Source organism: Myxocyprinus asiaticus, chromosome 44 (assembly GCF_019703515.2).
Source record: "Myxocyprinus asiaticus isolate MX2 ecotype Aquarium Trade chromosome 44, UBuf_Myxa_2, whole genome shotgun sequence".
In the NCBI taxonomy this organism is placed as follows: domain Eukaryota; kingdom Metazoa; phylum Chordata; class Actinopteri; order Cypriniformes; family Catostomidae; genus Myxocyprinus; species Myxocyprinus asiaticus.
Genome location: NC_059387.1, coordinates 34190397 through 34216725, shown reverse-complemented (window position 1 = coordinate 34216725; position 26329 = coordinate 34190397). Strand labels below are relative to the sequence as shown.

The 26329-nt window shown below is 38.4% G+C and overlaps 1 protein-coding gene across 9 annotated transcripts in view; it reads left to right on the top strand.

Moving 5' to 3' along the window:
• Positions 1-26329, top strand: part of LOC127434804 (solute carrier family 12 member 7-like) — an 88860-nt gene that overhangs the window by 20363 nt on the left and 42168 nt on the right. For 8 of the 9 annotated variants that reach the window (XR_007896096.1, XM_051687798.1, XM_051687791.1 and 5 more), the window contains exons 2-3: positions 21244-21335; positions 21752-21883. Coding sequence is in view for 8 of the 9 variants with exons in the window: in XM_051687798.1 (XP_051543758.1) it covers positions 21244-21335; positions 21752-21883 (224 nt within the window). In the remaining variant the exon portion in view is untranslated. Of the gene's footprint in view, positions 1-2455; positions 3918-21243; positions 21336-21751; positions 21884-26329 lie in introns of those variants that run through there. The other variant, XM_051687794.1, reaches the window with a different exon arrangement.

Below are 26329 nucleotides of genomic sequence, written 5' to 3'. Positions count from 1 at the left end.
ACACCCTCAGAACTGCAAAGCAACATGCTAAAAACCACTTAGAACACCTTAGCAACCCCCATAGCAACATGTTGAAACCCACTCAGAACACCTCAGCAACCACGTAGCAACGCCTTAGCAAACACCTTCACAACTGCTTAGCAACATGCTAAAAAACACTCAGAACAACTTAGCAACCCCATAGCAACTGGGCAGTTGCCAAAACACCATAGAAATGTGTAGCATTTTTGCAATTAAATTTTTGGTTCTGCTAGTGGCACAGAAATTACAAATGCATGTTTTTTTTTTTTTTTTTTTTTTTTTAATTTTGGAGCTTTTATTATAGTATTTTTAAAGTCCAGACATTTTATCTCTCCTTTATTTTTTTTATTTTTTTTCTCCCCAATTTGGAATGCCCAATTCCCAATGCGCTCTAAGTCCTCGTGGTGGCGTAGTGACTTGCCTCAATCCGGGTGGCGGAGGACGAATCTCAGTTGCCTCTGCGTCTGAGACGGTCAATCCATGCATCTTATCACATGGCTTGTTGAGCGCGTTACCATGGAAACGTAGCACGTGTGAAGGCTTCACACTATTCTCCGCGGCATGCACACACATCTCACCACTCGCCCCACCGAGAGCGAGAACCACATTATAGCGACCACGAGGAGGTTACCCCATGTGACTCTACCCTCCCTAGCAACCGGGCCAATTTGGCTGCTTAGGAGACCTGGCTGGAGTCACTCAGCCCGCCTTGGAACAGACATTTTATCTCTAAATAAGCGTAGATAATGTTTAAGGTGAAGAGAGGACCTTGAATGTCCAAAAAAAAAATCCAATAATGACCTATCTATCTCTTCCTCATGAAGGTGAAGGAGTGGAACAAACAGAGTTGAACTCAGTCATCTTAAGGTCAGTTTCCCAAACATTTAGATGATTCTCCCTCATTACACAGTCTGCTCATGTGTCACTTATCAGTTACAAAACAACAATTGCCAGGAAAAGAACAGTCAGTCGAGAGTTCTCTTTGTATTCCTGCTTTCTAAAGAGTTGATGTTTGTTTGTGTCAGACCAACACAGATTAAGACAGAGAATGTTGTTTGAGGAAAGATTGTTAGTGAAGCATGCTGTTAAAATGTGCTCTGAGCACGCTACATGTAGAGAGTGTTGTTCTATTTATAGTTCAGGGTATGCTTGAACATGAGCAATAATATGGCATATCAGTGTGTTATTAAATCAAATAAAGGTCTGAGATTAGACTATATTTCATTATTAGATAAATGAATATTATTTGACTTCACTGGTTTTGCTCTCTTTGTCTGGATTGTGTTAGGCTTTCTGTCCTGCCTCTGCTTCAAACATCTGCTAGATAACAGCAAGAATCTCATAAAGGAATGTCTGAGCCATATTTCATCCTAAAATCAAAAGAAAAAAATAAAGCATATTTGAAAATGAAGCATAATTTAGGACCAGTAAGACTTATTCCGTTGTGTCATTATTTTCATGACAATTAAGAAACACCCCATTCTGCCCAAATTGTGCACTGAAAAGAATAATTTCAAGATTTACGCATTTCAGTGTCATCAAATTGAATTGCGTAATCTTTAACCAAATATATTCAAACTAAATAGCTTATGTTTATTAATTTAATTTTGTGTAACATTACACATCAATTTGGAATTTTGTTATGAAATTGAAATGCGTAAATTGAGTGTATTACTGTATCATTATGTAAATATATATTTTCTTAAAATTAGCATAAATAAACACACACATACAGTACATACATATACTTTAATGATGTATGTATAGCATTATTATTAGTATTATATTTATATACAGTATATATATATATATATATATAATAACGTTATATTTGTGTTTCATGAAAATAATGTAACAATGCAAAGATGTTTGAGTGGATTTAAAAAAAATAAATCATTTAATTAAATGCATAACATCACAATGCAAAGGAAGTTATGTTCTTAAAACCATCTAATAAATGCATAAATTAAATATGTATGTTTGTATGCCATTATTATTAATATTTTTCGATTATTTATATATTTATATTTAATATGACTTTGTTTTAATTATAATTATAGTAATGGTAATTTGTGCTTAATTGTCATAAAATAAATTTCATTAAAAAAACGTTTCATTAATTGTCATAAAAAAATAAAAATAAAAATAAACCCTATAGGTTTCATTAATTTCTTTTGATTTGGGGGTTAAATATGAATTGGGCATTTCTTGGAAGTTTCTGTAAGATTTTAGCTTATTTGGATTTGTTTTGTAATTTTGTGTTTTCCAGCACAGCTTCCCATCACACCATAAATTGATCCATAGGCGTCCTTCGGTCATGTCGTACAGATCTTGCTCTCTTCCCCCAGACCACTGACGACTGTAACACCAACCAGATGTGGAAAATGTAGAAATACTCCCGTGTGCGTTATGTGTGTCAGTGTTCACACACCACACCCCTTTTACACAATCTCACTGCCTGCAGCTGCGTTCACATGTGAGATCAATCCAGAGCCAATGTATTCCACTGCTCTCCAAGTGTACTGTAACATTTGATAATTCGCCACTCTGTTAAGGATTTCATAAGCTCTGATAAGACATTGTGCAATGCTCCTTAGACATATATGTGAATTAACTAAGGGTATAGTTCATCCGAAAATGAAAATTCTGTCATTAACTCATACTCGTGTCATTGCAAACCCTTGTGCATTTATTCCTTATCTTCCCGTAGAACACAAAAGGAGTAGCTAAATATTCTTAGTTCTCTTTTTCATACAGCCAAAGTCAATTAAAAAGACTGAGGCTGTCGAGATGATAAAAAAAACAAAAAAAAAAAAACAACTCCACCATTACAGTAGTCCGTACAACTTTTGCGTTACATTCTTTTTGAAGCCATACAATGGCTTTGTGTGAGGAACGGACTGAAATGTAGGTTGTTATTCACTGAAAACCTTCCCCTCTGCTGCAGCTGTCAAATCTCATTCTCCATTTTGCATATTCAAACTCGCACTTGACTGCGACACATGCAAAACCCAATGCCGTTTAGCGTTAATGATTTTGTCGTGGCGACTCAGGATTTGTTATTGTGGGTGAAATTCCAGAAAGTTGGAGGAGAGGAAGATTTTCATTATATAACAACTTAAATTTCAGTCTGTTGCTCACACAATGCTTTCACATCACTTCAGGAGACTTGAAATATAGCACACAGGTCATAAAAAATACATTTATGCAGATTTTTGGTGCTTTTTTTGTCCTTTTGAGCTTGACAGATGTTGTCACTATAAACTGTTGCTGTTTGGAAAAGAACTGCGTGAAGATTATTTAAAAATTCTCTTGTGTTCTATGAAAAATAAATATCAGCATTTGGGTCTGGAACGACATGAGGGTGAGTGAATGATTTTTAAAATTTTGGGTGAACTATCCTTTATATGAACTGTTAATATGGGCACTCAAGGATTCGAAAAAGTGTGCGTTCTAGTGAGTTCTAAAATTAAACGCAATAAGACCTGGTGTGTTTGGATTGATAAAGCCTACAGGAAATGATTGAAATCTCTTGAACAATTTCTGTTAGGCTTATTGAGCAAATTTGAGGTCTCGCTGGTGTGTTTTCATACAGAACACTGTTCTTCCTGTTTCCTGGCAGGCCGTTCCTCCTGTGCTACCCACCATGTGCTGTGGGCGATAAGACCCTATGTGTGTTCCCTTTTCGCTCTGACACATTGAACGCTGACCTGGCTGTCTGACGTCCATAAGCGTCCGCTTTCCCCTTCCCCGCTCTATAGTTCCTCTGGAAAACTGCTGAATGTCTGAACAGTCAGTTTTACTGCCTAAAAGTCTGGCAATAAATGGAGAAACATTCACCACTTTTCTACTGCAGGTTTAGAGCTTCTTCAGAAGCAGTCGGTCGGAAACAGCCTGTAAGTCATGATAGTTTTAACTAGATAACAGTGGACAATCAGCCTTTTAAAACTCTGTGTATGTGCAAATAATGTTACTCTTTGAATGTCTTGTTGCCTTGTAAGGAATTTTTTTATTGGTGTGGTAACTGCTGGCCTGGTTCTGCTCAATGTTCATTTTGTTAACTCTTCTGTCTGTACCGCCCCAAAAGTCTTCATCTGTTGACCATGTGGGTTACGTGTAGCATTAGGATGGGGAGTTGTGCTGCATGCATAATGGTTTTCTTGGTTTACATTAATACTCTCTAAGAATCCGTTCACAACGAACACGTTTTTGTATCTGTCCGTTTTTCAGTTGTTTTTCTATGTAAACATGCACTAGATGGACATTTTTGACCGTTGCACCATCTTGCTGTTTTTTGTTTTTTTTACTTCAGTATATTACTAATCAATGGATTCTAATCAATCTAGTATTTATAAGAAGTATACTTAGTATTAGACATAGCAGTCTTTCTTTGTATTTGTTTATGGATCTACTGTTTGTACTACTTTTTCTGGGTTTGTCCTTATTTCACAGTGATGAAACTGTCTTGGTCGGCATCAGTGTAGGCTATAGTTTGCTCTGGCGCACAGGTTATTTATACAAAGTGCCATTTAGTCCTACTCCGTCAAGTCTGTAGTCAAAGCTTAAATGGCCAGTCATGCAGAGTTTACTAGCTATTTTGTGGACATTTTTGTGTCTCTGTTATATTAAACATGACTTCTAGACATTTAAATCAGGCGGAGCGAGTTCTTGGGTCTCTAAGGCCACATTCACTCTTTAAAAACATTATTATTGCTATTGTTATGCCTCCTTATCAACATTAGAATGCAGATTAAAAACACACATTATTGATGACATTAGGAAGCTGTAAATGGAGTTTTCAAACAAATAAGAATTAGTTTGGATGTGCCTGAATCACTCTATGGAATCTTTAAGTTGCGTTCTTTTCATTTCACCTTCTCTGTCAGTAGCCGCTCTCCATTCAAACGGTAATCCACGCTTGTTATTCCCGCTGCGCTGATTCACTGCTGCCATTGCATCAAGATGATATTACTCCATCACCTTTACAGCTCTGGCTGACGCACAGAAATCACAGGCCATGAAAGCAGTTGCTGCTGGAGTTGATTAGAAATGACTTTGTATTCTTGTAAAGAAGCAATGTAAATGAAAGACCCTGAATTTGTTCAAGTATAATTAGAGTTCTTGGCAAAGGCATCACAATAGAGCTCAATAGTGCCCAACCACTTTTTCAGCCGCCTTGGTTCTGGAAGTGTCCATAGTGATTTCATATAGTCATTCATAAAAGAGATTTAAGCCATGAATCAAACCAACCTCCAAGGAGAATCACAACTTAAGCAAACTTACCCTTGTGCGTCAATTTAAAATAGTTACCCAGAGGTCCTTGGAGGACAAAAATGTCTGCGTCAAAAAACTGCCATAGTAATATTATATATCAATATTATTTTCCACTTCAATGAGTTCATATTTTTAAGCAATATCAGTCCTGATCATAACTACCAAGTATTCATTCATTTTCAGGATTTTAAACCTTTAAATGCCAGTTTGTTTATATAATGACACTGTTGTTTTTTTACACATAATAGGGGAAAAGCTTGTATTTGCTCCATAGGCTAAACATGAGAAAAATGGCGCCATCTGGTGGAAAAATTAAAAATGTTTAATGTTGAAACCAGGGCTCCGGAATGAAAGCATAATATCATAGAATTCATGATTTTATGCTTTAATGGCACTGGGATCAAATATTGCAGTTTCAACGGGGACATTTTTGTTCTGAAGGTCCTGAGTGTGACTATTTTGTGTAAATAAAATACACACACTCAAAAATGTATGATGTTGGCATTAACACAGCCAAAATGATCGAAAAAGCAAAAATAAAAAGACAAAAATGTCCCGAAGGTCGCACAAGGGTTAAGCTTGAATTTAAGCAAAAAAGTGTTTGTAAATCGAACAAAAAGTACTTAACGTCTTTGAGGGAATGAACTTAAATCCCATTAAGAATAGCATACTTCAAACATCCAATAAGACTTACTTTGATGGAGGGACTCGTGTCAAAAAGGACTTGAGGATGGACTCTTTTGATTTGAGCCAGTAAGCAACAGCCTTGCAACACCCAATTCCTTTCCAAGTTCAGTTAGATCTTTTAAGTGTTAGTCAGCAGTTTGATGTTGTATTTGATAGATGAGTGTGAACAATGATTTACACATGTTGGCTGGTCCAAGAATATAGAAACAGGCCTGCACAGCTTCTCTGTATCTGCTATACAATAACTGTGATAATTATGACGCAAGACTATGGCTATGTTTGTAATGGAATACTTGCGCATTGAATACTGCAGAGTACACTGTGTTCTGCCTATTATACAGATTGTAAGTGAAACAGAATGCATTATGCAACGATGATAAACGTTTAAATTGTTGTCACATGGCCTCCTGACATAGCTTGTTTAATTCAGCAAGTGGCGTCCAGTTATCATCTGGGAAATGAAAACAGTTATTTTGAATGTTGAATTTGGTATGATAATGTCAGTCTGAACAAATAATGATTTAAAAGATGTTAAGAATCACAACTGATATTCTGTTTCAAATTTGGAATATCTCCATAATATATATATAGCACCTCAGATATAATAATAGCATGATAGCATGCTGTTTTGAACATGTTCTCTTTTATTGGACTGTGGTATTTCTAGCCCACTTAGAAATTTGTTTTATTTTGCTGACACCCTTGACAAGTCAATCCAGAATTAGTTTTAGAGTTTTTATAAAAAATGGACCATAACCCTTGTGCGACCTTCGGGACATTTTAGTTTTTTAGTGTTAATACCAACGGCATGCCAAAGGTGTGAATTTTTGGGGGAATTTTGATATTTCAACCTCAGTTCCTATAATACATCTATAATACACTGTGTACACAAAATAGTCACACTCAGGACCTTCAGGACAAAAATGTCCCATTGAAACCGATTAAAACTGCAATATTTGATCCCAGTGCCATTAAATCATAAAATCATGAATTCTATGATATTATGCTTTCATTCTGGAGCCCTGGCTTCAAAATTTAAATGTTTAATATTTTCCACCAGATGGCGCCATTGTTCTCATGTTTAGCCTATGGAGCAAATACAAGCTTTTTCCCTATTTTCTGTTTGCTGTATTATAGAGCTCTGCAGGACAACTGAATAAATGATGCAGCTAAAATTGTGTGTGTGTGTTTGTATGGATGTCACAGTATGTTTGTATGTGTGTATTTAGAAATTTGTGTGCGTAAAACAACAGTTTTTTGACATGGACATTTTTGTCCTTTAAGGTCCTGAGTGTGAGTTTTTTTTTTTTCTTTTTTTTTTTTTTTTTTAAATCTGACACTGCACAAAAAATTATAATGCATCAAAATCAATGTTGTTGCTATTCACTGACATATCCCAAACTGTGATAATAATAAAATAAATTCCCCTTAGCATTTAGTATATGGAAAATAATTAATTTTTTGTGTTTCATAAAAACAACAGTGGCATTATATAAACAAACTGACATTTAAAGGGTTAAAATCCTGAAAATGAATGAAAATTTGGTAGTTATGATCAGGACTGTTTTTGGTTAAAAAAAATAACTCATCGAGAGTGGAAAGTAATAGTATGGCAGTTTTTTGACGTGGACATTTTTGTCCTCTATGGACCTCTGAGTAACTTTTTTAAATTGACGCACAAGGGTTAAGCAACTTACACAGGTTGTTTTACGTCTTCTATCTTTTATAAGTTGTTTTAACTTTAAAAACAAACAAACAGATATTGATTTGAACATGTTCAAATAACAAAAACACAGTAGGAGAGACAGATTTGCAGAACATCCATCTGTCCTCAGTGACTCGCTGACCCCCTCTGGTGGATTCAACATTAAAAATCAGCTCTTCAAAAACTGATTTAAAAGTAGGGCAGAATAATAATAATAATAATAATAATAATAATAATAATCCTTAAAAAAATAGGGTTTCTAGCCCTTCAGGCTTGAACCCCTAATGAATAAGGAATATTTATTATTGATTAAAATAGATTATGCACTATTTCTAGGTCACTAATCAAATGAAAATGAATAAGTGACACTGATTATCTCCTTTGTGCAAAAGGTCAGACACAAGATGCTTTGTGGAACATTCTCAAATCATGCTGTACAACATGATCATCAGGTTTTGTTCATGTCAGCTCCATTGCATGATGTTATTAAAGCAAAAGAGGGACATTCTCAAACTGAAGTACATTTTTCAATTCAACATTTCACTCAAATTGTTATGCTGATAGTATAATTAAAAAAATGTGGGGACATGTTTTATGACATAACATCCTGTTCATCCTAGTTCTTTATCGCCTGTCAGGTCAGAGTCAGTGAGTGTGTGCTGTGGAGTGTTTGTGACAGACAGAAATGATGTCTGCTTGACATAGAAACTTCAGTGCTTGGCTTCAGGCACAAACCCGTGTTTCGCCACAAGACAATCAAAGAATAACAAGCTCTGCTCACACGTGCAGGAAATAAAACATTTGTCAAACGAACCAGGGGCTTTTACTTGAGTTTCTCACTGAATTCATGTTCAGTTTGTTAGGATTGTGTCACATGCAAAGAGGTTAAGCAATCATAACAGATAATTTTACATATAGAAGTCTTAGAGGTACAATAGTGCAAACTTAGACCCCATTTACTCGTGGTATTAAGATGTGTTTTGGTGATCCGACCACATGTGGTCAGAGCTAAATACAGGTCTAAACAGGGTCTAAAACGTTTTGTGATCGGATCACAAAAAACACATACGAATGTGGTCATAAACTCATGTAACTGCATCACATATGATGTGTAAACTGATAGTCTGTCCTGAATGTGTCCTGGCAGCAGTGAAGCACCTCCCCTCATCTGTCAATCAGCCGCAATGCTAAAACACGAGTTTAAAATTTGCCGGTTACAAGCAGTTTAAAAGAAATAACCGTCCGATTGGAAAATGTAAAAAAGCAGTGATTTATGAGAAGCACATACATCTGCAGCTCAGGTTAATACAGGTAATCCACTAAAATAATGGACATTTCTGCTCGAAATGTTGCTTTTGTGGTTAGATTAAATTTCAGTTGCTTCTGGGAGAAATAGCGCACCATTTTTTTTAATGCTTTCTTTGTCTTTTCTGACTTTGTTGCTGTTTATTATCATGCAATAGCACACTGACAGAGTGATTGATGTATGTCGTCATGAAACAGAGTCCCTCCCCTCCATATCCGATCACAAGTGATCACCCGAGACGCATCTTAATACCAGGTGTAAACGGGGTCTTAGAGTCCCAAACGGGTCAACGAAGTTGTAAAGTTGGCAATAACTACACAGTTGCGGTTAGTAAGTGTTTTTATCACACTAAAACCATGTTTACTTGCATATTGTTTATGTCTTGTGTCTGTGCTTTTGAAACAGTGAGTGTTTTTTTGTTTTGGATTTTTCCCCTTTTTTCTCCCAATTTGGAATGCCCAATTCCCAATGTGCTTTTTTTAAGTCCTCGTGGTCGCGTAGTGACTCGCCTCAATCTGGGTGTTGGAGGACGAATCCCAGTTGCCTCCGCGTCTGAGACCGTCAATCCGCGCATCTTATCACGTGGCTTGTTGAGCGTGTTGCCACGGAGAAATAGAGCATGTGGAGGCTTCACGGCATCCACCGCGGCAACCACGCTCAACTCACCACGCGCCCCACCGAGAACGAACCACATTATAGCGATCACGAGGAGGTTACCCCATGTGACTCTACCCTCCCTAGCCACCGGGCCAATTTTGGTTGCTTAGGAGACCTGACTGGAGTCATTCAGCACGCCCTGGGATTCGAACTAGTGAGCTAGCGAACTCCAGGGGTGGTAGCCAGCGTATTTTACCACTGAGCTACCCAGGCCCCCATGAAACAGTGAGTGTTTTAATGTTTACCGATATGGCCCCATTGACTTCCATTGTACGTGTCTCACTGGAACACAGATTTTAGGTTTCTTTTAAAGAGAATAATCAACCAATGTGGTAATCAACATTATGCCACAAATGCTGTTGCTATATTGAACACGGAATATTCCTTTAAGTCTGTTGTAAATGCAATTTAATTAAACAGAGAATAGTTCATAGTTTTTTTTTAATATAAATATGGTGTTGATTTGGTGTGATCATTTTACTTTATTGCTCATTCCTTGTGGGGGAGGGGGTAACATGCTAATGAAATTTCAAAACCAAATAAAATGCGTTCGTTCACACTCACAATGTTAAATTCACACTGAAGGCTTGTGTGTTAAGTGGTCTGGAGTGTCGCTGTTTGCTTAGCCCACCCCGGCACAGCACCTTCCCCTCCATCCCCCGCAATCCCATCAAGCTCTGTTATATAACCAGCGGTTCTTTTACCTGAAGGTTTAACAGCTTACAGCATCACAAAGCACGAGTGGCCTGACGTTCGAGCACTGCTTGCAGGAATGAATGTCACAAAATCACAGTTTGTTCAGTCTTAGGAGAATGTGTCTGACATGTTGTGAAGAATCCATAATTATTCTTAAAAGGAAAGTTCACCCATAAATTAATATTGTGTCATTATTTACTCACCCTTATGTTGTCCATGTAGTGTCAATTTCCTCACTACACGTGTGTGTTTAAAGTTCCTCCTCCTCCATTTGTAGGTCTGTTTTTAGGTCAGTGTTATAAATTAAGATTTTTCTGTCATGCGTGGGCCTTCATTCCACTGGTCCTGCTACGACTTACAAAAAGGACAGGATTTGGTTAATCTGGTTAAGTGATTACTACCCAGTTCACATGCTAATGTAGAGGCACTATATGACCAGCAATCATTAAGGGAACCATAATGTGATTTATAAGATTTATAAAAGGCCATGCTACTGTATATTATGAACATCGTCACAACTAGAGGCACCAGTACCGCTGCTCCCTATACACATGTTATGTAGTCTGCGTAGGGCACCAACTGCCTGGGGGGCACCTGAAACTCCACCGGACATGTTATTCATAAACACGATAACAGGGGGCCTGGGTAGCTCAGTGGTAAAAGACGCTGGCTACCACCCCTGGAGTTCACTAGTTCGAATTCCAGGGCGTGCTGAGTGACTCCAGCCAGGTCTCCTAAGCAACCAAATTGGCCCGGTTGCTAGGGAGGGTAGAGTCACATGGGGTAACCTCCTCATGGTCACTATAACGTGGTTCGTTCGCAGTGGGGCGCGTGGTGAGTTGAGCGTGGTTGCCGCGGTGGATGGCATGAAGCCTCCACACGCGCTATGTCTCCGTGGCAACGCGCTCAACAAGCCACGTGATAAGATGCGCGGGTTGGCGGTCGCAGACGCGGAGGCAGCTGGGATTCGTCCTCCGCCACCTGGATTGAGGCGAATCAATACACGACCACGAGGACTTAAAAGCGCATTGGGAATTGGGCATTCCAATTTGGGTGACAAAGGGGAAAAATCCCCCCAATAATAAGACACGATAACAATCGCGGAACACAGTCGATCACCTCACAGCTCGCACCACGTCAGATTATTGCCTCGCACAACCCCCTCAAGTAGCTTTTTTTTCCTTCTAAATAGTTACTACGTAACTATAGCATGTGAACTTAATTTGGACTTTGCGCTGAGATGACACATGGTATAGAAACGTCTTAGTTGAATGACCTATTTCTCAGGAAAATGGAAAATTGCACTTTGCGCCCCTTAATTAACATACTATACAACCACAGTTTGCAGGCATACATCTACAGAAAGCAAAAATACTCCCACCCACACCCACCTGTGCTTTGTACTGGTACAACAATTGCACTTAACGAGAGTTTTGGAAACTCATGACAATAGAGCTCATAGTCCTGACATATAAACCAAGATTAATTGTTGGCCGCTATGGGTGCTCTGCAGTGATGTACACAGTAGCTTGTGAACAAGTGTCCAATGAAACCCTATCATATTTTGCAAAGTTGCAAATTCATGTCACTAAGTAAATGGCTAATAGTACGGTAACACAAACTTTTACAAAATTATACATTTTCCAATTTAGCCTTGTCACTCATGTCACATTTGCGACTGAAAATTACTGTGTGACTGTGAAAAAATATTTAGGCACACTGGTGCGATTGACCTGATTGAAGTAGGAGAAAAAATCTATTCTCCGATGAATTGATTCGGTGAACGTGGCAGCGCAGTGGTGCTTATGCGCGCCCCAGAGACAGATGTTAGAAACACACGCATATCCTAAGGCCAAGCACATCCTATAAAACTGATCGCAGACTGGATGTATCAATCACAGATCATTCGTCTCCTAATGAAACTACGAAATTAATCCACAAACTCATGCACATGGCATCAGTAGGGTTGATTTCATGATTACATGTCAACAAACACATGAAATATGAACTTGTGCCCGTCATTGCACTAATTTGCACAACAAGGGGAAAAAACCTACCTGAAAATAATGAGACAGCGGATCGGGAGACTTGGGAGATGTTTTTATTTTACTTGGGAGATGTTTTTATTTTACTTGGGAGATGTTTTTGTCTGCTGCTTCCCAATGTCTTTTACTCCTTGCGCTCTTTCATTTGCTGTTGCACAGTCGTTGTCTCCTTCAGTAAATTCAAACACTTTCCTACCTTTATCTCTTTATCCCTCACTTTCCCCTCTGTCTCTCTCTCTGTCTCTCTCTCTCCACTCCTCCCCGTGTCAGGATAAGTGGTTTAGTGCAGGGATCAAACGTTCAGGGACTGATGTCTCTCTGTGGTTTCATTGGCACTGTTGGAACGGTTGAACGTCAGAGGTAGCTTAGTGTCGTCTATTCTTCAGGCACCAGGGGAGATCCCATTGAGCGCGTCTCTCCTGGGACCCTTGGCAGAACCCATCTCGCCCTCACTCTCCATCAGCATGGAGCAGGGGGCAAGCTCCTGTCCGAAGGGTAAGTGGCCGGGGTGCAACAGGGCATCCTGGATTTGCGCTTTTTTATTGTGATGGCCGTGACCAAGGGACGTTGTAGCAAGCGCTGGTTTCTTTAATGTCTTTATTTTTTACAGTACTTCATTAGATGTAAAATTACCTTACTAAACTTTGCAGGTAGCTGGAAGGAGATATTTAGCTGTTTTAATGTAATCAACCAGATTATTACCAGAACATCTTTTCTGAACTGACTTGATTACTTTATTTTGATGGCTTTGACTGACTTGAGTTTGGCTCGTCTTCGTTCTTTCTTCAATCAACATGAATTTGCCTTTCTGGAACTTAACAGGTAGCTTGAATGAGAGATTTTGCCATTTTAAAATTGGAACAAGATAGCCTATTTTTGGCATTTTATTGTTGTTAAGAAAAATATAATCAAAACATCTTTTGTAAGCTGAATTTCAGTAACATTTTTGAAGTGCGTGACCAGTTGCGTTCAGCTAGTTTTCCTTCTTACTGCAATATATATATATATATATATATATATATATATATATATATATATATATATATATATATATATATATATATATTATTTTTAAATATTGTTTTAAAATCACAACAAGATATTTTGTCATTTTAATGGTTTGAACCAAAATATAAACAGAACGTCTTTTTTCTTTTTTCATCTTCTTTCATTGTTACTTCAATTGACATGAAACTGCCTTTCTGGACATTCATTGGTAGCAGGAACGAGGTATTTGGCAGTTTGATGTTGTCAACTAGATTATAACCAGAATGTCTTTTCTAAACTGACTTTAAGGTATATTTTTGAAGGCTGAGACCAGTTCCATTGATCTATTCTTTGTTCTTACTTCCATAGATGATGTAAAAGTGCTTTTCTGAAACTTTGTTGGTTGCTGGAACAAGATATTTGGCGTTTTGATGTTAACTAAATTAGGCTATAAACATAACATCTTTTCTAAACTGACTTTGTGATATTTTGATGGCTGTGACCGACCAGTTGCAGTGGGCTAGTCTTCATTCTTACTTCAATAAACACAGCATGGTCTCATGAACATTATGTGACCATGGCAACATTTTTCAAAACAAAATGATGTGCTTCATTACACGTTTGGATGCAATTTCCCAGTAAAATGTCCAGCGGGGGCGCCAAAAACGAGTTAAATGGTGTCGTAATCAGACAAGGTTTTTAAGGTGAGTATTAGATGGAGGTTTTAATTTAAATAAAAATTTAACCTAAACCTAACCCATAGTAATCTTAAATCAAATGAGAGGTAGACACAAAACAGACATCCTTTCCCAAAGCCAACACCTATACCTAACCGATAGTGTCCAAAAGTAATATGAGAAATTAAAAGCATGTTTTCTGAAGCAACCATATCATTTTGCATTGCTACTGTATCATAACATAGCAGTGTGTGAGTAACAGAGCGACAAAAGAGTGTTTATAAATGAATGAATGAACATTACACTTATATAGCACTTTTCTGACACTACATTCAAAGCGTTTTACACAGTGAACAGGACTCTCCTCGACCACCACCAGTGTGCAGCATCCACCTGGATGATGCGACGGCAGCCGTAGTGCTCCAGTACGCTCACCACACACCAGCTACTGGTGGAGAAGAGAGAGTAGAGTTATAGAGCCAGTTAATGGATGGGGATTATTAGGAAGCCATGATTGATAAGGGCCAATGGGGGGAATTTGGCCAGGACACCGTGGTAACACCCCTACTCTTTGAGAAGTGTCCTGGGATTTCTAATGACCACAGAGACTCAGGACCTCGGTTTAAAGTCTCATCTGAAGGATGGTGCCTTTTTACAGTATAGTTTCCTCATCACTATACTGGGGCATTAGGACCTACACAGTCCACAGGGTCAATACCCCCTGCTGGACTCCCTAATACCTCTTCCAGCAGCAACCTTAGTTTTCCCAGGAGGTCTCCTATCCAGGTACTGACCAGGCTCAACCCTGCTTAGCTTCAGTAGGCAACCGGACATAAAGTCATAATCAGCTGTTGTAGTCGGGATTTGTGTGAAAGTGAATAAAACATGCAGATGTTATAGCACCTCTAGTGTTCATTTCACAAGAAAACTGCAGAATAACGTAGAACATGACACGTAAAAGTCAGTTTGCAAAAAATGTTGTTATAGTAACTAGGGATGGGCACGAGTACTCGGGTACTCGGACGTGGCAGCAATGATCGATCATGAAAACAATGATCGATGGTGATCATGCATGATGTGACATTTCACTTAATTTGAAATTCAGTGACAGTTGCTTGACAACTAAACACAAACGTGTCAAAGAGCTTATTTTTAATTTTGAGATTGATTACATTGTGATTTTGAGGAGTACATTGATTGTCAGAGATGTCTCATAGCAATCAAACTGATATACGACGCTGCAATGCTATCGTTACGATAATCAAAAGAGAGTGAAATTAACTGTGTTTTGAACACCTGTCTCTGCAAAACATTTGCTTAACACGTTTTACTATCATTTAATGTAAGAACTTTGACTCGTTAATGGATATTATTTAATAAAAGTGAATGTTTGTCACTGACTGTAAACCTCCCTGCCCTGGGCGCCGACATGTTTGCGTGATGTAACACACACCTGCATCTCGACAAAATGGGAGTTGAAGATTTCCGCACGAGTTTCCAAGTTAGAAGTCCGACATAATGTGTCATTCCGTTGCACTTTACCCAGTTTTTCCTCCAAGTTGAATGGAATGCTTCATGAATCATCACAGCAACAACACTTAGGGAGACACACACACACACACACACACCAGCCGTGTAGCAGTGGATTCAATGTGCTGAAGCAGCGCATATACAGCAGGCGAGTGTTGCAAACAGCTTGACAGAGCGCAGCTAAATGGAACAGAATGCAGCGTCTTCAAAACTGAGCTTCAAAATCACACGCATATTAAAACGCGATGGTTATGGCATCTCCTGTTAAGCCAACCATGATTTGAAAAAAGACAGTTCAGTGAACCACAAAAAAAACTGGTGTAGTCTTGCTTACTAAGATTACAACGGTAACCTGAAGGAAGAACAGACAGATGTGTGTTGTGCCCATTCTTTCATTGAGTTGGGCAGCAAATCTTCACATACAGTTGTGCTCAAAATTTGCATACCCTTGGAGAATTGGTAATATATGTACCATTTTGAAAGAAAACATGAGTGAGCAGGCAAAACACATTTCTTTTATTTCTTATGGGATTCATATTCAACTGTAGGTTATAACAGAATGGCACAATCATAAAACAAAACATGGCAACAAAGAAAAAAATGAAATGACCCCTGTTCAAAAGTCTGCATACCCTTAGTTCTTAATACTGTGTATTGCCCCCTTTAGCATCAATGACAGTGTGCAGTCTTTTGTAATAGTTGTCTATGAGGCCCCAAATTCTTGCAGGTGGTATAGCTGCCCATTTGTCTTGGCAAAATGCCTCCAGGTCATGCAAAGTCTTTGGTCATCTTGCATGAACCGCACGTTTGAGATCTCCCCAGAGTGGCTCGATGATATTAAGGTCAGGAGACTGTGATGGCCACTCCAGAACCTTCACCTTTTTCTGCTGTAACCACTGGAGGGTCAACTTGGCCTTGTGCTTAGGGTCATTGTCATGCTGGAAAGTCCAAGAGCATCCCATACACAGCTTTCATGCAGAAGAATGCAAATTGTCTGCCAATATTTTCTGATAACATGCTGCATTCATCTTGCCATCAATTTTCACAAGATTCCCCGTGCCTGTAGAGCTCACACACCCCCAAAACATCAGTGAGCCACCACCATGCTTCACAGTGGGGATGGTATTCTTTTCACTACAGGCCTTGTTGACCCCTCTCCAAACATAGCGCTTATGGTTGTGACCATAAAGCTCTATTTTGGACAAATTACAGTGTGCCAGAAGCTGTGAGGCGTGTCAATATCGGGCATATTGTAACCAGGCTTTTATGTGACATTGGCGCAGTAAAGGCTTCATTCTGGCAACTCGACCATGCAGCTCATTTTTGTTCAAGTATCGTCGTATTGTGCTCCTTGAAACAACCACACCGTCTTTTTCCAGAGCAGCCTGTATTTCTCCTGAGGTTACTTGTGGGTTTTTCTTTGTATCCTGAACAATTCTTCTGGCAGTTGTGGCTGAAATCTTTCTTGGTCTACCTGACCTTGGCTTGGTGTCAAGAGAACCCCGAATTTTCCACTTCGTAATAAGTGATTGAACAGTACTGACTGGCATTTTCAAGGCTTTGGATATCTTTTTATATCCTTTTCCATCTTTATAAAGTTCCATTACCTTGTTACGCAGGTCTTTTGACAGTTCTTTTCTGCTCCCCATGGATCAGTATCTAGCCTGCTCAGTGCATCCACGTGAGAGCTAATAAACTCACTGACTATTTATACACAGACACTAATTGCAATTTAAAAAGCCACAGGTGTGGGAAATTAACCTTTAATTGCCATTTAAACCTGTGTGTGTCACCTTGTGTGTCTGTAACAAGGCCAAACATTCAAGGGTATGTAAACTTTTGATCAGGGCCATTTGGGTGATTTCTGTTATCATTATGATTTAAAAAGGAGCCAAACAACTATGTGATAATAAATGGCTTCATATGATCACTATCCTTAAATAAAAGACAGTTTTTTGCATGATCAGTCATATTTTTCAAAATCAAAGCCAAAATTTCACAATTTCTGCCAGGGTATGCAAACTTTTGAGCACAACTGTAATGACAAAATATGACGCATTATATTTTGATTATGCAGTCTTTTATACATTTCATAATAGATTATTTTAAAACAGCCTATAATAATGAATAGACGATACACTGGAACAACAAGACACAATGCAGCAGCTATAGACATTTGTCAGACATGTTATTATATATACAGTTATGTACATGTCATTGCCCCTCGAGTACTCAACGAGTAAATTACCAAAATGCCCATCCCTAATAGTAACGTTCACTCTATGAGTGATTCTAGGTGATATGTTTTAATGGCTGGGTTCAATTTTGTTGAGCTAGTCTTCATTTCAACTTTACCAGACTTAAAACTTCATTTCTTAAACTTTACAGGTACAGTAGCTCAACAAAATAATTTGGTGTTTCAGTTTTGTCAATATGAATATGTATTGACTTGCCTTACATTTGAAAGCCTTTACCACTTCCATTGAGCTGTTTATATTGGGCTTATTCACTTTGCCTGTGTTTGGGTCTTCTAATTGCTTGAAATATGTGTTGGATAAAGGGACTGATGTGACTCTTTCTGCCACGGTCTCTTGCACAGTCAGCCGTGGTAAAACATAGCTACTGTAGGCAGCTTACAGATCAGAGCAAAAGAGAGCTTATCTTTTATAAATAGAGTCCGCTGCCATTTATTACCATAGAGACCATGAATCAGGGTAGCTGTTAATGTCCTACCTGACGCCTCAATTTCAACCTTCATAGAACAGTTTTTCTTTTGAGCATCTTCAGATTTCTTTGAACAGATTTGTAGTCGAACAAGAGGTTAACGGTCATTGTTGCGAACTGTAAAACTCAACACAAGGGCCGCATCTCACCTGCAAGCCTTTAATTTATGGCCCACAACATACCTATTTTTTAACGTATACTTATTATAATTTGCCCAAAACAGTTTAAAATAATAACTGATGATTGTGAAAAAAGAAAATGAGAGTGCAACGATCAGATGGCTGTTACGTCTTTTTTCTTGCTCTCAAAAATAAGCTTGTGAACATAACCCACGCTATGGAACCACATCACATATTTAACATGATAGAACAGTTTGTTGTGGTCCTCTAATGTCAAATGATGATCAAATAATTTGGCTGCAATTGAAATTAATCTGACCCCATTTGCAAAGCAATGTAATGGAAGAAATATTCACATATTTTCCACGTTCCAACATTTCACAATCATGTTCATTTTCACCCTTACTGTTCGCTGATGTAAAGTTCCTAAACCTTGTTCTGATATTACCAGAAAAATTAAATGCAAAGGACTGCAGTTATATATTTGTAGCCCTTTGCATCGTTGTGCGGTTTGAACTTCTGAAGTTAAATCACTCAGCCAAATCATTACCAGATGTGTTAATTTACAAAGTGGCAAAGGTATGAATTAAACTCATTTTTCTGAACCCAGTTGCTTTTTTTTTTTTTTTTAAAGGATGCAAACTAATCTTTCAGCTAAAGTCACCTTTTTTGAAGCTTATATGTATAACCAGTCCTGCTCGAACCACTCAGAGCGGGATTCGAACCGGTGTCTCTGGCATGGGAGGCAGGTGCGCTAACAAGGAAGCTACAGCCTCTAGTGTCAGAGGCCAGAGGAGTGAGGTTTACGCACACTGCACAGCTATCGCATATCAGCTGGCTCCCGTTACATACAGTATGCACAATTCTGTATGTTCTACATTTTCCTTATCAAAATTACCTGAGTCACTTTAAGTTTAAACACTTAAATACAATAAAAGCTTTAAAATACAACAAATAAATCAACTAAAAACATACATCTGGAACACCTGCTATAACTTTCACTTTTTCACCTCTCATAAGCAAAAACCTCACTACATTTAGTTACAGTAGATGTACATGCACTCAAAAAATATTTCAGTCCTTTTTTTAAGATTTACGCATTGTAATTTTACTGCGAATTTCTTTCAAACTGAAATGAGTAATCTTTAACAAAATATGCATATTATAAACCAAGCAAAATGAAGTATTTACTTAAACTTAAAGTACATTTATGTATAAATTATAATAATGTTGATTTTTTTAAGATTACTTAGTTCAGTTTGATGGAAATTTGTCACACAATTGAAATGTGTAAATCTTAAAAATAGATTATTATAATTTTACTATTTTTTGCTTAAATACAAAAATGAAAATTTGCTGATAATTTACTCTCCTTCAGGCCATCCAAGATGTATCTGAGTTTCTTCATCAAAACAGAATTGAAGACTTTTTGGACCTCTCATGAGCGCGTGTCACAGAGATGTACAGAAGTGAACATTTGTAGTTAAAAAGTATATAAGTATTGTTTTGTTTCTAAAATAATCAACCATTTGGGTTCAGAAGAACTTTATTTGTCGACTGGAGTCGTGTGGATTATTTTGATGCGCCCTAAATATGCATTTTGGACCGTCAAAAAATGGAGGACATTCACTTGCATTGTTTAAAGGAGGAGGCCTGAAAAGAAATCCTAAAAGTCTTAAATTCTGCTTTGATGAAGACAGAAACTCAGATGCATCTTGGATGTCCTGAGGGTGAGTAAATTATCAACAGATTTTCATTTTTGGGTGAACTAATCCTTTAAGGCCTGGAGTCAAATGTTTAGCTTGTTTTGCTGCTTTTCTGATCTCATACTTTCTTGCATGTTTCCATCAGTGCATTGCATTGTGTTGCATTTGAACAGTGAATGGAGTTCTATGACGTCATCAGTGATATAAGCATACAGGTGTAATCTAGGTCATTCAGTCCCATGTAAATGAAAGTGGTTCATGTGTCATGAGATTTGCCATGTACTGTATCAAGCATCTCCAGTCTGCTTAAGCAGTCAGAGACTGTCAATCCGCACATCTTATCACGTGGCTTGAGCGCGTTACTGCGGAGACGTAGCGCATCAGCGTAGTTGTCAGATTTGTATTGCTGGCAGGTTTCCAAAAGTATTTTTAATTTTCCATCAAACATTCTCATGGGCTTTATTATTGAACTCAGGAAACACATTTCAAGGATGTTTAATTTTGTATCTTGTTGAACACAAGAAAAATACATTTGTCTAATCTAAGAAACTCTTGGAACATGACTGCGCATCGCTAAATCTGAATTATACTCTACGTTTCAAATGAGAGGGCTGAAGAAATGAATCCAGACTGCAATTTAAAATCTATATGTAGCCTCAAACCCAACTGGATCAATGGACAAGCGGTGTCCTGTCCATCTTAAAGAAAAACTGCATGCTTTAAGCTATACATTTTAGGTTTTATAACTGTTTTAAAGAGAACTAACGCTGTACATGACAGAAACCATATGTCACAGGTGTTTTGAACATCACTAGAGTTTGACCAATCAACCGTAGCTCCCCAGAGAATGCATTGATCGCCATATATGTTCCAATTATAGGAAAATCATTATAACTGGCCGACAGCAACTAATGATAGTTTGAGTGCAGGTTCATTTGAACTGGGATTCATTTTCTTCTCTCTGCACACTCCACATAATAAACCATAAACAACTCTCACATCTGTAGGCAAACAGCATTTTAGTGGCACATTTCCTGTAGCCAGCTTGAAGTCACTAATGTTCTCTGTAAAATCCTCTTCTCTTCCTCTTATTTATTTGTCTTGTATAGGTGGCGGAAACCCAAGGGAAAGCAGTCCGTTTATCAACACAGATGATGATAAAGGAAACCTCTACGATGGGAAAAACATGGCACTTTTTGAGGTACTATCTTTGAACTTCAGCTGTTAAGTCTTTTTTGTTACATTTAAAACAGCATAAATTAATCTCCGTACAATAAATATACCCATGGTGTAAAAATACTGCACAATTGAAATATTATATATTATAAATGTATAATATATTATCGTTGGCTTTTGTAGCTGTTGTCAAGCCATGTTTGACAGCACTGTTTTCCTCTGCTCTGTTTTCCACATTCTTGTTTTGTTTCATTTTTATGACCACAATTGGCCACATTGTTTTAAGATTTTTGACAGGCGAAGCTGTTCTTTTGTTCTTAAATTTGGTCTGTTTGTCCCTTAATTTATTTTTTACTTTATGAGGCTTTGAAAGGAATAGTTGGCATTTGCTGGTTTGGAAAACTTAAGTTTTTATGAATCCGATTACATTTAACCTTTCAGGAAGAGATGGACAGCAACCCCATGGTGTCTTCACTCCTCAACAAGCTGGCAAACTACACAAACCTCACGCAGGGCGTCAGAGAGCACGAGGAGGCTGATGAAGACGAGGGTGCCAAGAAGAAAACTGTTAAGGTAAAGTTCAAGTAGAGTTCACCCACACGTGAAAACTCATTTACTCACCTTTATGTTGCTACAAACCTGTTGGCATAAGTGAGAACTCTGGAATAATCCTGAACTAAATGTATTTGATCTTAAAATGTGAAGTTGAAGCAAAGACACATGTGATGCAAGTCTTTAGATGTTTGAACATGGTACACAACGTCTGCTCTTAAATCAAAAATAATTCAGACACACATTGTTGACATTCTTTCAGTCTTTGTTGGCTGTCTGCTTAATATATGACAGGAAATGAATAAAGGTCAGATAGTTTGGAAAGTTTTATTACAGACGATTGTTTCATTTCACCAGTCAGGGAAGGCAGTAGACCTCAGTAGAATGAAACAAGGCTGTGAGGGGATAGACGCACAGTTTCATATGTTGCACTGTTGTGTACCTGGCTGTTGGTGAAACCTCTATTGAAAATACTTCGGAAAGCGTCTGAGAACTTGGCGTGTGAATACTCACTCCAGCTTTAAGGTGAAAGGTGTTAATTTCTGCTAGCATCATTAAGAGAAAAAGAGTGCAACAGTCTGGTTCTGGACATAGAAATCCCATTACATTTTTCCATAGGGGAAATGATTATTAATGATGACTGCTAAACCTTTAAAGAAAGACCTACCGTGAGCTCAGAGGTTGCTAATCAATGGTATAAGCTGTTGAAGCCATAAGTCCGTGTTATTTTAACTTTTTTTTCTCCCATTTTCACCCCAATTTGGAATGGCCAATTCCCAATGCGCTCTAAGTCCTCGTGGTGGCATAGTGACTCGCCTAAATCCGGGAGGCTGAGGACGAATCTTAGTTGTAGTAGTGTCTGAGACCGTCAATCCGTGCATTATATCACATGCTCGTTGAGCATGTTACCGCAGAGACGTAGCGCGTGTGGAGGCTTCAAGCTATTCTCCGCGGCATCCACGCACAACTCACCACACTCCCCACCGAGAGCGAGAACCACATTATAGCGATCACGAAGAGGTTACCCCATGTGACTCTACCCTCCCTAGCAACCGGGCCAATTTAGTTGCTTAGCAGACCTGGCTGGAGTCACTCAGCACGCCCTGGATTCGAACTCGCGACTCCAGGTGTGATAGTCAGCATCAGTACTCGCTGAGCTACCCAGACAATCATGTGTCAATTTGAAAATCATGTTAATACTGTAATTCCTGGTGAAGAACTACACTACCCATGATCATGAGGGGGAAAATGCACCAATCAGACAATTGCACCAAACATACCACGGCAATAGAGCTCTGCAGCGACCACCCACTCCCATGACTCGCAGTCGAGTTGCTCTCCTTACAGTCGGGATTAAATTATGGTACATGATACTTTATTTTTACATTATACTTGGTATCAAAGAACTTGCAAGAAATTTGTTAGTCATTTAATTAAAATAAATGTGGACAGAGTTAATTAGATACAATTTTACAGGTGTTAATCTTTGATACAAGTGTATGTATACATGCCATAAAATCAGTGGACATGCTGTTATTATAATTTGGACAAAATCTTCTGGTGTTTTACAGTGGATTTTGTTTAATATTTGGATCAAATGAGCAGATTCAATTCATATCAAACTTGATTAGCAAGAGAAATTTAAGTGTACATTGCCAATGCATTATTAGACACTATACATACAGAGATAAAACATATTGAATGCTGAACTTTAATTTGCTGAAGTTTAAAATCTCAAAATTATTATTTTCTCTGGTTCCCGTTCCGTCTCTACATGTATACCTGTCTGTAGCTTGCTAAACGGCCAGGTCCTTCAGTCTCTATCACGCTCACACGCTGGGTCTCTCTTTTGCGGTTCCGCTTTTGAAACTGGTTCATACGGCAGTGGTTGCGCATTTACAGGTGATGCGTAGTGATAAAGCAGCTTGCCCGTACCTCTTGCACGCATGGTTCACACAAAGTCTCCATTCTCCGTACAGTAAATCCGCTCCCTTGTATATTATGCCATGTAATGAAATGTGCACTGCTCCACACAATCAATTTCTGTGTTAGGATGTACAGTCGTGTCGAGCGTGTACCTATTGAAAATGCATATATGCCAATTAGCCACAGAAAGTGGGGAAAAACGTAAGTTTCACCCATTGTACAAAGGTGCCTCTGTATGTTCCTGGCAGGCAGCTGATGCCCTTACCCCACCCCCACCCTACTCCTAAACATATGGAGCCAGTAAGGCTGAGTAGCCTGCCAGGAACAACTCGACACTTTTCTCCCATCTCGCGAAGGCTTAGGAAGGGAATAAAAAATGGATGCTGCATTAATTGCTTTATTTTTTTTTTACGCGTTGAAAATATTAATTGCAGAAATTAACACATTTGATTTCCCAGCCCTATATATTTCCATTGTTTTCAGTTCGATTACATCGTACACCATGCTTCATGGGATTGTCGTTCAGTCCCTTGTTTAAGTCAGTAAGTATATAGTCTTGTACCTTTTGTCTTTTTGGCCAATTTTCAAATACTTTTTTTCTTCAAATCAAATTTTGTAATGTTTTGATTCACCTCGGAGCTGGTTGGTTTGGTTCGTGGCTTAAAACTCTTAATGAACCTTATGAAGCATTTTATGAAATCCCTATAGGAAAAATGAATGGGAAAAAAATTCTTCCGGAACCAACATTACAGAATAAGTGGGCTGCCACTGTAGCACTTAATTACTTTTTTCAAGCAGGCTTTCTTATAGTTGTTTTTACATATTAAACTAGAATCAAAAAAAGCATTTTAACGTCAAAAAAATTATGACATAATGAAAATAGTCATTCGCGTCAAATTAAATAGTGGTTCTATTTGAACTACGTAACTTATGCAATAACTTGTTTACACATGGACAAATACAAGCCTTTGTTTTCTATTTCAAGCCCAGTGGGCATCAACTTTTTAAGCTGCAGTTCTTGTGGTTATTGCTGACAGTAAAATAAAAAAATAAAAAAATATTGCCAAGCAATACCACTAAAACCACAGTCCCCAGCACGTGTCCTCGTGACTCAGTGGCTATCTCTGATTGGTCAGCTGTTAAACAGGCCAAGGGGGGAAAGTGATGTCATTAGTCCTGAGACCTGGGACGTTGGCATACTATATATTCAGATGCTCAAATAGTGTGAAACGTCGAAAGTCGTCTTGTGGAAGAGCGACATTCTGTTGAAGTTGAAGTGATCACTACTGGAAAGAATAATCAAGGGACCTCTTGGGTTTTTACTTGATTTGGGGGTTAATTCATTTCATTAATTCGGGGGTCATGATTTTATTTTTACACAGATAGGTAGATCTATTACTAAAATCAGTTGACTTCAGCACCCTTTGCTGCTTTATATTGCAATAGTGTGAGTCCAAAAATGGGAAAACACACTTTTTGTTTGTTGTGTTGTTTTTCCCAAGTTGGAATTGGATAGGTCCAGAAGTATTAAATACACAGTATATTATTACTATTTTGGTATCTTCATTTTTAAGGCCCTGTATGGTTAAATCCCAGAGATATGGGGCTCTCAATGTGGCTCCAGGCTTAAACTGGTAAATGATCCGCATATTTAATGGTAGAATACCAAATGTGGTTCAAATGGTATAAAGCTAGTTTTTTCTAATCCAATAAAACAATGGTCTGAAGTGCAAATAATGTTACAACTAGAAATCTACCTTTATTTATTTACATAAAACAGTAACTGCAAAATTGTAATTTTTCAAGAGTGCAAAAAGACGGGGGCCTGGGGAGCGCAGTGAGTATTGACGTTGACTATCACCCCTGGAGTCGCGAGTTCGAATCCAGGGCGTGCTGAGTGACTCCAGCCAGGTCTCCTAAGCAACCAAATTGGCCCGGTTGCAAGGGAGGGTAGAGTCACATGGGGTAACCTCCTCGTGGTTGCGATTAGTGGTTCTCGCTCTCAATGGGGCGTGTGGTAAGTTGTGCGTGGATCGCGGAGAGTAGCATGAGCCTCCACATGCTGTGAGTCTCCACGGTGTCATGCACAACGAGTCACGTGATAAGATGCACGGATTGACGGTCTCAGAAGCGGAGGCAACTGATACTTGTCCTCCACCACCCGGATTGAGGTGAGTAACCGCGCCACCACGAGGACCTACTAAGTAGTGGGAATTGGGCATTCCAAATGGGGAGAAAAGGGGATAAAATAAAAAATAAAAAAGAGTGCAAAAAGACTGTTATTAAGAAAAAGCGACACATGTGGCTCTTCAGATGACAAAGATGTCCCCGTAGCACGTGCATGATGAAAATGTCCCTGTCAAGCCATTCTCACCTCAGTTTGGACGAGTCCGTCATTGACTTCATGATCAGTTTACGTTGCTTTTCTTATTTTTTCCAATGGCAAACAAAACAATGAAAAGATAATCAATACATAATAATGCATTGAGCAAATGATGACAGCATTTTTAAATTATTTTATTTTAAAATATAGCCTTTGGT